The sequence below is a fragment of the Penaeus vannamei genome, chromosome 38 (assembly GCF_042767895.1).
Source record: "Penaeus vannamei isolate JL-2024 chromosome 38, ASM4276789v1, whole genome shotgun sequence".
Taxonomy (NCBI): domain Eukaryota; kingdom Metazoa; phylum Arthropoda; class Malacostraca; order Decapoda; family Penaeidae; genus Penaeus; species Penaeus vannamei.
In genome coordinates this window covers 19,356,604-19,369,103 of record NC_091586.1, presented here as the reverse complement: position 1 = coordinate 19,369,103, position 12,500 = coordinate 19,356,604, and the positions used below count along the sequence as shown (strand labels likewise).

The following is a 12,500-nucleotide window of genomic DNA, read 5'->3' as shown; positions in this document are numbered from 1 at the left end:
TTTAGTACGTATTGGACTAATGATGATGGAATTAATGATGCAATTAATATTGGGCAAAACACAACAATAGCTGTGATTTGGTAATTCTCGTGATACACAGAAATTCCATTCGATAATGTTTGCAAAGCTTTAGCTACAAAAAATGAAGCACACATCCATATTATAGACATGTGCATTATCATTAATGTTTATATGAATAATGTTCATTGACTAAAAACAAGACTTTATTTAGCAAAACGCGCGTCTGGAATTATTTACATCATAATGAACAATAAATCTAATGTTAGACATTTTTAAAGGCAAACAGATCATAAAGATTAATATGCCTGATAGTTTTCCGAGGATGTCGCTACTCACAACTGAATAAAAAAAATAATAATAATAAACAAAAAATAAATAAATAAAAATAAATAAATCTCTTTCTGATAATACTAGTCATTGCCTTTTATTTTCTGTCATAGCTGCAGTTCTCAGACCAACTGCCCCAAAAATACGTTTTCTAAATTTCAGATTAAATGTTTATACATAACAGAAGCATAGGTAGGTACACATTAACGCATTCTATACCGTTATTGCGATACACTGATGGTGATTCTATTTCACTGAACTGGCAAAATTAAACCACTTATTTTAACTATTTATACCATAGATATCATACCACTTTTCTCAATTGTTATTAGTTATACCACTTAATCAACTGTAGATATATAATTTCTCTTACCTGTTATAGTTATATGTCATAGTTATACTACTTTTGACACTGTTATGCATACCACTACCATATGTATACCGGTACTCCTGCCATAACCATACCACTTCTACCATTATCATACCACCTCTCGCTTGCCATAGCCATACCACTACCATAGTCATACCACCTCTCTTACCTGCTATAACCAAACCATTTCTACCATTATCATACCACCTGTCATCTGCTATAACCATACCACTTCTACCACCACTAACATAGTCGTACCACCTCTTTTACCTTCCATAGTCATACCTCTTCTATCATTATCATACCTCTTCTCTCATAACCATACCACTTCTGCCATAACCATACCACTTCTACTATTACCATACCACCTCTCACCTGCCATAACCATACCACTTCTACCACCACTACCAAATTCATACCACTATTACCTTCCATAACCATACCACTACCATAGTCATACCACCTCTTTTACCTTCCATAACCACACCACTACCATAGTCGTACCACCTCTCTTACCTACCATAGCCATACCACTACCACAGTCACACCACCTCTCACCTGCCATAACCATACCGCTACCTTAGTCATACCTACCACCTCTCACCTCCTACACCCATACCACTTCTACCATTATCACACCACCTCTCACCTACCATAGCCATACCACTTCTACCATTATCACACCACCTCTCACCTGCCACAGCCATACCACTACCATTATCACACCACCTCTCACCTACCATACCCATACCACTACCATTATCACACCACTTACCTGCCATAATTATACCACTTCTGCTTGATGAGATGCACACACACGGGATGCGCCAGCAGGTTCGTCCTTAAGTACACCACCATGAGCATAAGCGGGTGGTTGTTGGTGAGCTCTCTGGCGTTCGTGGTGTAAGGACGAGCATGCGACACCAGTCTGCCGCGGGAGTCGAACTGGGACGGACCGGTGCGGAGTTGGTAGGTGTCGTCGAGGAATTCAAAGTTGACCTCTTCTTGGGTTTCTTTGGGGTCGAGGGACGCCTTGGAGGTTTTGATGCATCTTGGGGGAGGGGGTGGGGGGGAGGAGGGAAGGGAGGGAAGGAGGGTGGGAAGGGGGGTGGGGAGGGTGGGAGGGTGGGGTGGTGGGAGGGGAGGGAAGGAAGGGGTGGGAAGGAAGGGAGGGAGGGTGGGAGGGATGGAGGGAAGGAAGGAGGGAGGGAAGAAGGGAGGGAAGGAGGGAGGGATGGAGGGAAGGAAGGAGGGAGGGAAGAAGGGAGGCGGAAGGAGGGGGTAGGAAGGGAGGGGAAGGAGGGAGGAGGGACGGAGGGAGGAAGGAAGAGAGAGAGAGAGAGAAGGAGACAGGGAGAAAGAGAAAGTGGATATGGGTTAGTTGAAAATGTATCCGTTTCTTCGATGTGCAATATCACTAAATATCCACCATGACATTCCATCTCCAACATCATAAACTTACCTTTCCTATCCACATTCAACATCACCAAAAGATCCACCTCCAACATTGAAGGAAATCCACTTCTTACCCAGCTCTACCAAAAAAAAAAAAAAAAAAAAAAAATCCTGGTTGTCTCATCCACCTCCACTACCATTAAAAATCCGCCTCTCCCATCCACATCCAAAACGCCATCTCTCGCATGCACCACCATCCACCTCCATCCACCTATCCCATCCACTTCCATCCATCTTTCCCATCCACTTCCATCCACCTCTCTCATCCACCTCTCCCATCCACCTCCATCCACCTCTCTCATCCACTTCCACCCACCTCTCCCATCCACTTCCATCCACCTCTCTCATCCACCTCCATCCACCTCTCTCATCCACCTCCATCCACCTCTCCCATCCACCTCCATCCACCTCTCTCATCCACTTCCACCCACCTCTCCCATCCACATCCACCTCCATCCACCTCTCTCATCCACTTCCACCCACCTCTCCCATCCACATCCACCTCTCCCATCCACCTCCATCCACCTCTCTCATCCACTTCCATCCACCTCTCCCATCCACATCCACCTCTCCCATCCACATCCACCTCTCCCATCCACATCCACCTCCATCCACCTCTCCCATCCACATGCACCTCTCCCATCCAGCTCCATCCACATCCACCTCTCCCATCCACCCCCATCCACCATCATCCATCTCTCATCCACCATCATCCATCTCTATCATCCACCCCATCCACCTTTCCCAACCACTTCCACCCACCCCATCCACCCCCATCCATCTTACTCATCCACTTCCATCCATCTCCATCCACCTCTCCCACCCACCCCCATCCACCTTTCCCACCCACCTCTCCCACCCACCCCCACCCACCCCCATCCACCTCTCCCACCCACCTACCTATCCAGCACCTCCTCGGCGACCTCAGGCATCTTCTCGACGAGTTTCCTGAAGGGCGTGGAGCGGTGTCCGTCCTGATCCTCGTACACCTTCCTCAGGCCTTCTTCCCACGCTGGGGATCGGAGGATGCTGAGGACCACGTCTCTGGGGGAATGGGGAGGGAGGGATAGAGAGAGAGAGAGAGAGAGAGGGAGAGGGTGGGAGGGGGGGAAGGAGAGAGGGAGGGAGGGTGGGGGAGGGGGGGGGGGGGAAAGGGTGGGGGAGGGAGAGGGTGGGGAAGGGTGGGAGGGAGGGAGGGAGGGAGGGAGGGAGATGATGGGGGAGAGATAGATAGAGAGAGAGAAGGAAAGAGGGAGGGAAGGAGGGAGGGAGGGAGGGAGGGAAGGGGGAGGGAAGGAGGGAGGGAGGGTGGGGGAGAGATAGATAGAGAGAGAGAAGGAAGGAGGGAGGGAAGGAGGAAGGGAGATGGGGAGGGTGGGGAAGGAGGGGGTGGGGAGGGAGGGAGGAAGGGGGAGAAGGGGAGGGGAGGGGGAGGGAAGGAGAGGGTGGGAGGGGGGAGGGAGGGAGGGTAGGAGGGAGGGAGGGAGAGAGCGCGAGAGCGAGAGAGAGAGAGAGAGAGGGAGAGAGAGAGAGAGAGAGAGAGAGAGAGAGAGAGAGAGAAGAGAGAGAGAGAGAGAGAGAGAGAAGAGAGAGAGAGAGAGGTAAATAGATAGATAGATAGATAGAGGGAGAGAGAGAGAGAGAAGATAGATAGATAGATAGAGAGAGAGAGATTTAGAAGCAGACAAACACAGCCAGATAGACAAATAGGATAGGCAGACAGACAGGCAGAATGAGAGACAAAACAGACAGACAAGCAGACACAGATAGACAGACATACAAAGAGAGGCAGACGGACAGACAAACAGACAAACGCAGAGACATACAAGGCATAGACAGGCAAAAAGAGAGAAAGAAAGAAAGAAAGAATTATCTGGTCTTTCTAACAAACTGAATTAATTTTTATTTACTAACACAAACCCACCTACAAATCAGTCTATCATACTGAACTATCCACTCACATTTTATGAATTCGTTTATTTCATCCATACCTCTACATTTATCTATTTTGCTCAGTCCTTTCCATTCTCACTTATCTATCTATCTATCTACTATTTATCTATCTGTCTACTATCTATTTATCTGTCTACTATCTATCTATCTATCTACGATCTATCTATCTATCCTCTCTATCTGTCTATCTGTTTGTATGTATATCTATCAGTCTATCAATCTATCTATCTATCTATTCTATCTATCTATCTATCTATCAGTTTATCCATCCATCTGTCTAGCTATTTCTTTATCTATATTTTTATCTATCAGTCAGTCTGTCTGTCTATCTCTCTATCTATCTATATGTCTATCTATCTATCTATCTATCTATCTTTCTATCTATCCATCTATCAGTTTATCCATCTATCAACCATCCACTTCATGAACCATCCCTTCCCCACCCCCCTTCCCTCACCTCAATCCTCCCCTTCCCCCCCCCCTCACATCCTTTTCCCGCTCCTCCCTGTCCCCCCCCCCTCCCACCCACCCCTCCACTCACCCCCATCCTCCCATCCTCTCCCTTTCCCCTTCCCCTCTCCCTACCCCTCCAGCCTCCACTTACCCCATCCTCCCAACTTCCCCTTCCAAACCCCTCTTCCCCTTCCCCCCTCCCAACCCAACCACACCTCTTCCCTTCCCTTCCCCTCCCACTCCTCCTCCTTCTCCACTCACCCCAACCTCCCATCTTCCCCCACCCAACCCTCACCCTCCCCTCCCCTTCCCCTTCCCCTTCCCCTCCCCCCTCCCACCCCAACCCCCACTTACCTCATCCCCCCTCCCCCCCTCCCATCCCCCCACTACCCTCCCCCTCCCCCTTCCCAACACCAACCCCCTCTACCCCCTCACCCTCTACTCACCCCCCTCCCATCCCCCCCTCCCATCCCCCCCCGCCCCCCACAGCCTCACCTCAACCCGTTTTCGATGGCGATCTCCAGAGCGTTCATCTCCGTCGCATCTCGGGACCTGAGGGACGCCCCGTGGTCGAGCAGGAGGCGAGTGACCCCCACGTGGCTCCCCAACACCGCTAGAAGGAGAGGGGTCTTGTTGTCCTGTTGGGGGAGAGGGAGGGAGGGAGTGAGGGAGAGGGAGGATGGGTGGAGAGGGAGGGAGGGGTAGAGGGAGAGTGAGAGTGGGGTGGAAGGAGAAGGAGGGAGGGAGGGTGGGTGGAGAGGGAGGGAAGGAGAGGGAAGGATGGGTAGAGGGAGAGTGAGAGTGGGGTGGAGAGAGAAGCAGGGAGGGAGGGTGGGTGGAGATTGAAAGAGGGAGGGAGGGAGAGTGAGTGAAGCAGGGTGGGTGGAGAGGGAAGGAGGAAAGGGGTGGATGGATGGGCGGATAGGTGGGAAGGATGGAGAGAGAAGCAGTAAGAATGAGTGAGAGAGAGAGATAGATTGATACAGAGATATAGAGAGGTAAAAAGAGAGAGAGAGAGTAGAAAAAGAGAGACAAAGAAAGAGAGAAATAGACAGACGGACAGATAAATGTAGAGCAAACAAAGAAAAAGAATGAAATGATTACCAAGAACCTCAATAAATAAATAAATAAATCAATAGATAAATAAATAAATACAACAAATAAATAAATAAAAAATCACAGACAACCCACCTTATTAAAACTATCAATATGCGCCCCGTGTTGCAGCAACATCCTGCAACATTCGGCGTGGCCCTTCTCCGCTGCCAGGTGCAAGGGCGTGGCACAGGCAGCGTTGGTGTCACCTACGTCGGAGCCTGATTCGAGCAGCACCTTGACCACCTCCTCGTGCCCGAATTTGCAGGCGAGGTGAAGGGGCGTGTCCAAGTCCTCGTTTTCGGCGTCCAGCATGGACCGGCATTCCACTACGAGCTCGCGGACGATGCTGTAAAAGGAGGGATGGGGGGGGGGGGAAGGTGAGGGTGTGTGGAGGGGGGGGGGAGGTGAGGAGGGAGGGGTGGTAGATGAGGGGGGAAGGAAGGAAGGGAGGGATAGAGGGAAGAAGGAAAGAGGTAAAGAAGGAGGGAGGGAGCGAGGAGGAAGGGGTGGAAGATGAGGGGGAAGGAAGGAAGGGAGGGATAGAGGGAAGAAGGAAGAGGGAAAAGAAGATGGAGGGATGAAGTAAGAGGGAGAAGGAGGAGAGGAAGGGAGTAGAGGGAGGGAGGGAGAGAGGGAGGGAAGGAAGAAAGAAGAGGGAGAAGAGGGCGGGAAGGAAGAAGGAAGAGGGAGGAAGAGAAGGATTTGAAGGAAGGAAAAGAGAGAAGGGAAGAGAGAGAGAGAGAGAGAGAGAGAGAGAGAGAGAGAGAGAGACAGAGAGAGAGAGACAGAGAGAGAGAGAGAGAGAGAGAGAGAGAGAGAGAGAGAGAGAGAGAAGGTAAAGAATCACAAAGAGCGAATGAGGAAAGACACAAAAAAGAAGAAATCTTTCTCATATATTACCACTATTATCACCATTATCATCATCATCATGTTTACTTTTCTGATATTCTAGACTGAATGGAAAATCACAATCCCCAAGCTAGATTCATTGAAATAAGTGAGACAAAAACCGAAACTTGTCTCACTTATTTCAATAAATCTAGTTTGTGCCCTTTTTTTTTTTGAAAAAAATAGTCAGACAGAGAACACAAGACACATAAAAGAAGACAAGAGAGACGAAGGAGTCATAAAAGAAACTAAATAATAATAATAATATTAAAATATGCATGAAACAAACACGAGACTGACAGCAAACACCCCACAAAAGAATAACAAAAGAGAAACCCCAACATAATCACAAAAGACCCCCTCCCCCCTTCCATCCCCCCCCCAAAAAAAAGCGAAAAAATCAGAAAAAAAACTGAAAAACGGATTTTCATAAGACCCCTCCCCCTTCCACCCCCCCCCAAAAAAAAACGAAAAAAATCAGAAAAAAAACAGAATTTCATAAGACCCCCTCCCTTCCCTCCCTTCCCCCTTACCCGGTATAGCCCTTCCTCGCCGCCAAGTGCAGTATGGTGTCCTGTTCCTCATTCTTCTTGTAGACTTCAGCCCCCGCCTTCAGCAGCATCTCCAGCACCGCCATGTTGCCGCAGGAGACCGCCACGTGCAGCGGGGGGCGCCCGTAGCAGTCGGGGAAGTTCAGGAGGTCGCGCCCTCGCTCGCTCTCCGTCAGCACCTGCAGGAGGAAGAGTTTTTTTTTTTTTTTTTAGGTTTGTTTTTTGTCTTTTTTGTTTGTTTTGAGTTTTTTCTGTTTGTTTTCGCTTTTTCTTCGTTTTTTGTTTGTGTTTCGTTTTTTCTTCGGATTTTCTGTTTTTCGTTTTTCTTCGTTCTTCGTTCATATTTTTTCTGTCTTGATTTTTTTTATATGCTCCCTTTCTGTTTGTATGACTGTCTGTTTCTGTGGCCTGTCTATCTATGCCTTTCTCTCTCTCTCTCTCTCTCTCTCTCTCTCTCTCTCTCTCTCTCTCTCTCTGTGTCTCTCTCTCTCTCTCTCTCTCTCTCTCTCTCTCTCTCTCTCTCTATATATATATATATATATATATATATATATATATATATATATATATATATATATATTTGTATACATATATATATATATATATATATATATATATATATATATATATATATATATATATATATATATCTTTCCAATTCTCCCTTCACCTCCCCTTATACCACAAATGACTAAAATAAAGTAAGAATGAAATAGAAAATAAAAAAAGAATAGGCAAATAGAGAAGATCAAAAAAAAAAAAAAAAAAAAAAAAAAAAAACCAATAGAGCAAAATAACCAAACCAAAATGCAGCTATATAAAACAAACAAAAATATGACACTTAAACCCACCTGCAGTGCCTCCAGCTTGCCATGCTCGGCGCTGAGGTAGAGGGCCGTCTTGTCCAGCTTGTCCATGGCCCTCTCGTTGGCACCCAGGTCGAGGAGTGCCTGCACGGCCGCCGCGTGCCCGCTCTGCGCCGCGATCAGCAGGGGGGTCGACCGGTTCCTGGTGGGGGTGGGTGGGGTGGGGGGTGGGGGGGGAGGTTATATTCTTCATTTTTATTATTGCTGGTATATGTCAATGGATAGATAAATGGGCATATAGATAGATTGATAGATGGATAGCTATATAGATTGATTGATTGGTTTATTGACTGCTAGATAGATAGGCAAATTAATTGATAGATAGGTAGATAGATAAATAAATAGATAGATAGATAGACAGATAGACAGACAGACAGACAGACAGAGACTGACTGACTGGCTGATAGATAGATATATAGATTGATTGATAGATGGATAGATAGATAGTTAGAAATAGATAGACTGATTGACTGACAGACAAACTGACACATATAAAAAGATACACCCAAACATGCATATCGGTGGCACTCACAGGTCCCTGGCATCCATACTGGCACCCCTGGACACCAACGTCGCGATGGCCTCGGTGTGGTCGCCGCCCGCAGAGTACATCAAGGGCGTGCGCTGGTAGAGGTCTGTGGCGTCGAGTTGGGCGTTGTACTGCGTGGGCGTGGTGGGCGTGGTGGGCGTGAAGGGTGGTGTCGTGGGGGAGGAGGGTGTAGAGTGAAGGAAGGAAAGGGTGTAGGTTGGTTTGTTGTTGTTGTTGTTTTTTCTTGGTTGATGTATCTTATTGTTGTTATTATGAAGATTATCATTATTTTTATCATTATCATTATTATCGTTATCTATCATTACTGTTATCAGTATTATTATTATTATCATTATTGATATTATTGTTATTATCATTATCATTACTATTATTATCATTATTATTATTATTATTATCATCATCATCATTATTATTATTATTATGATTATTATTATTATTATTATTATTATTGTTATTATTATTATTATTATCATTATTGTCTATTATTATTATCATTATTGTCTATTATTATTATCATTATTTTTTATTTTATTATTATTATTATTATTATCATTATCATCATTATTATTACTATTTTGATTTTTCTGGGGGGGGGGGTATTTGGATTACTTGCTGATGAAGCTTTTATTGTTATTGTTTGTCATCGTTAGTAAAAAAATAATACTATCATCTCCGTAACTATATTGATAATTCTACCTATATCAAGAGGATTATCCCCCTCCCTCCTCCTTCCTCTTCCCCCATCTACCCCCTTCCTCCCCCCCTCCCCTTCCCTCACTACCCTTTCACCCCATCCCATTCCCTACCCTCGTTCATTTCCCCTACCCTTCCTCCTCCTTTCCCCAATCCCCACCCCCTTTTCCTCCCTCCCCCTCTTCCCCCTACCCTCCCTCATTCCCCTCCCTTCCCTCCTCCCCCTTCTACCCCCTTCCTCCACTCCCTTCCTCTCCTCCCCCTCCCACCCTCTCCTTCCCCCCCCTCCCCGTCCCTCCATCCCCCCACCCCTCCTCCTTCCTTTCCCCCCCCCTCCCTTCCCCCTCCCCTCCCCCTTCCCCCATCCCCTCCCTTCCTCCCTACCCTTCCCCTCCTCCTCCTCCCCTCCCCCTCACGCCCCCCCCTTTTCCTCACCTCCAGCAGCATGGAGATCACCAGCACATTCCCGACGCTGGCGGCGGCGTGGAGGGGCGTGGCCAAGGTCACGTTGTCGGCGTCCACGTCCGCCCCTTCGGCGAGCAGCGAGGCCACGACCTGGGTTTTCATTTATCTATTTATTATCTATCTGTCTGTTTGTTTATTTTCGTTTATCTAATTGTCCTATTTTCGTTTATCTATTTATCTGTCTATCTATTTGTCTATTTTCGTTTATCTATTTATCTGTCTATCTATTTGTTTATTTGTCTATTCTTCTATCTATCTATTTATCTATTTGCCTATCTTTATTTATCTATTTATCTGTCTATCTATTTATCTATTTTCTATCTATCTATTTATCTATTTGCCTATTTTCATTTATCTATTTTTCTACCAATCTATTTGTCTATCTTTTTGTCTGTCTACATATTTGACTATTTTCATTTATCTATTTATCCGTCTATCTGTTTTTCTGTCTGTCTTAATCAAGATTTGCTTGTTTATTTTTTGTGTATTTGTTTGTCTTTATTTATCTGTCTATCTGTCTATCTTATCCAGGATTTTTTTTGTAATTTCTTTAGTGTATTTGTCTATCTGTTTGTCTATATATATATATATATATATATATATATATATATATATATATATATATATATATATATATATATATATATATATATATATACATACATATATATATATATATATATATATATATATATATATATATATATATATATATATATATATATATATATATATATATATGTGTGTGTGTGTGTGTGTGTGTGTGTGTGTGTGTGTGTGTGTGTGTGTGTGTGTGTGTGTGTGTGTGTGTGTGTGTGTGTGTGTGTGTGTGTGTGTGTGTGTATCTTTTCCATGATTTATTCATTTATCTTTTTTAGTCTATTTATTTATTTACCTGTCTATTCATTGATTTGTTCATTACTTTATTATTTTACTTTATTTATCAAGCTGTTTATCTATTATTTTCATATATTTATCTATAATTTTTTGTCACTTTACTTATACACGTGTTTTTTTTCATTTATTAACTTATACATTTATTCATTTTGTGATTTGTTCACTTTGGGAGAGAATGAAAGAGGGCAAGAGCGAGTGAGAGAGTGAGAGAGAGAGAGAGAGAGAGAGAGAGAGAGAGAGAGAGAGAGAGAGAGAGAGAGAGAGAGAGAGAGAGAGAGAGAGAGAGAGAGAGAGAAGAAGAAGAAGAAGAAGAAGTAGAAGGAAAAGAAAAAGAAGAAGAAGAGAGAGAGAGGGTGAGAGATAGGGCCAGAAGAGGAAAAAAAAGAGTGCGCGAGATAGAGAGAGACAAAGAGAGAAATTCCAAAAAAAAAAAAAAAGAAATCATTAAATAACGTATAGCGATACGACCAAAAACAAAAAAATAGATCAAGGATAAATAAGCAAAACCGAATAACAACCCACCTCTGCATGGCCATTACTCGCTGCATGGTACAAGGAGGTCTTCTTCTTGGCGTCTCGAGCGTCTAAGAAGCTCTGGAAATTCTTCATCGTCTTGGCGGTCTGAATCATCATCTTCACGATTTCCTGAAGACGAAGCCCGAGTCAAATGCGGTGAGACGAGTTCGGTGTTTTTATAATCTCTCTAATTCTTCTACTTTTTTGTTTATTGGGAATTATATTAGGATTTTGGGATCGTATGAAATTATACGATAATTTGAGACGATAGATATTTTACCAAATGTCCTCCTTTCGCTGCTCGATGCAAAGCGTTTTGTTTGGATGAGTCCGCTTGTCTGATGTTGGCTTTGGCTTGGATGAGAAGTAAACGAACGATGTCTGTGTATCCGTACGTGGCCGCGACGATGATGGGCGTCATCTGCTGGTTGTCCTCGATCTGGGGGGGGCGGGTGGAGATAATGGAAAACAGGATAGCAATATATATATATATGTGTGTGTGTGTGTGTGTGTGTGTGTGTGTGTGTGTGTGTGTGTGTGTGTGTGTGTGTGTGTGTGTGTTTGTGTGTGTGTGTGTGTGCGTGCGTAAATGAATGTATGCACGTATGAATGTATGTATTAATGTATGTATGCATAAGTATACATGCACATATATATGTATATACATCCCTCACCCCCCCCCCCGACCCCCCGCCCCCTCCTCACCTCCACCCCCCCCCCCCCCCTACCCCCCGCCCCCTCCTCACCTCCACCACCGCCCCGCACCGGATGAGGTCCCTCGCCGCCGCCAGGTTGCCCGTCATGGAAGCGAAGTGCAGGGGCGTCTGTCCGTACTTGTCCTGAGCATCCAGGAGGGCGCCGTGCTTCGCCAGGAGACGCACCATGGACTCCTCGGTGGACTCTGAGGGCGTGGTGGGCGTGGTGGGCGTGGAAGCTTGTGGGGCGTCGGGCTGAGTTCCTGAAGGAGGTTGTAGGGAGGTTGTTGCTGTTGCTGTTATTATAATCATCTGTTATTATTATTATTATTATTGATGATGTATTGTCATTATCACTATTATCCTCACATTATCCTTATCGTAATTATTATTTTCTTTGTTGTTTCTGTTATTAGTATTATTACTTTTATCATTATGGTTATTATCATTATCAGTGCTATTATTAGCACTATTTTTGCAATTATCATTATCAGTCTCATTCTCATTTTCGTTACCATCATTTTAATAATCATCATTATCATAATCATTATCATTATTATTATCATCATTATCATCATTATTATCACCATCAAAACTATTTTTTATCATAATTATCATTATGATAATTTTTCCCACATTACTAATTTTGTCTTTTTTTGCCAAACGAATGATATCTCGTTTTTTTTTTTTTTTTTTTAAGAA

The 12,500-nt window shown here is 44.6% G+C and overlaps 1 protein-coding gene across 2 annotated transcripts in view; it reads right to left on the bottom strand.

The window, feature by feature from the left end:
- Nucleotides 1-12,500, bottom strand: part of LOC113830081 (transient receptor potential cation channel subfamily A member 1 homolog) — a 31,474-nt gene that overhangs the window by 11,487 nt on the left and 7,487 nt on the right. The window contains exons 7-17 of one of the 2 annotated variants that reach the window (XM_070116050.1): nt 11,850-12,088; nt 11,384-11,542; nt 11,110-11,232; nt 9,661-9,780; nt 8,515-8,642; nt 7,968-8,124; nt 7,099-7,295; nt 5,771-6,023; nt 5,075-5,217; nt 3,074-3,217; nt 1,494-1,769 (exon numbers count right to left, since the gene is read on the bottom strand). In XM_070116050.1, coding sequence (XP_069972151.1) covers nt 1,494-1,769; nt 3,074-3,217; nt 5,075-5,217; nt 5,771-6,023; nt 7,099-7,295; nt 7,968-8,124; nt 8,515-8,642; nt 9,661-9,780; nt 11,110-11,232; nt 11,384-11,542; nt 11,850-12,088 — 1,939 coding nt within the window. The remainder of the gene's footprint in view (nt 1-1,493; nt 1,770-3,073; nt 3,218-5,074; nt 5,218-5,770; nt 6,024-7,098; nt 7,296-7,967; nt 8,125-8,514; nt 8,643-9,660; nt 9,781-11,109; nt 11,233-11,383; nt 11,543-11,849; nt 12,089-12,500) is intronic. The other variant, XM_070116051.1, reaches the window with a different exon arrangement.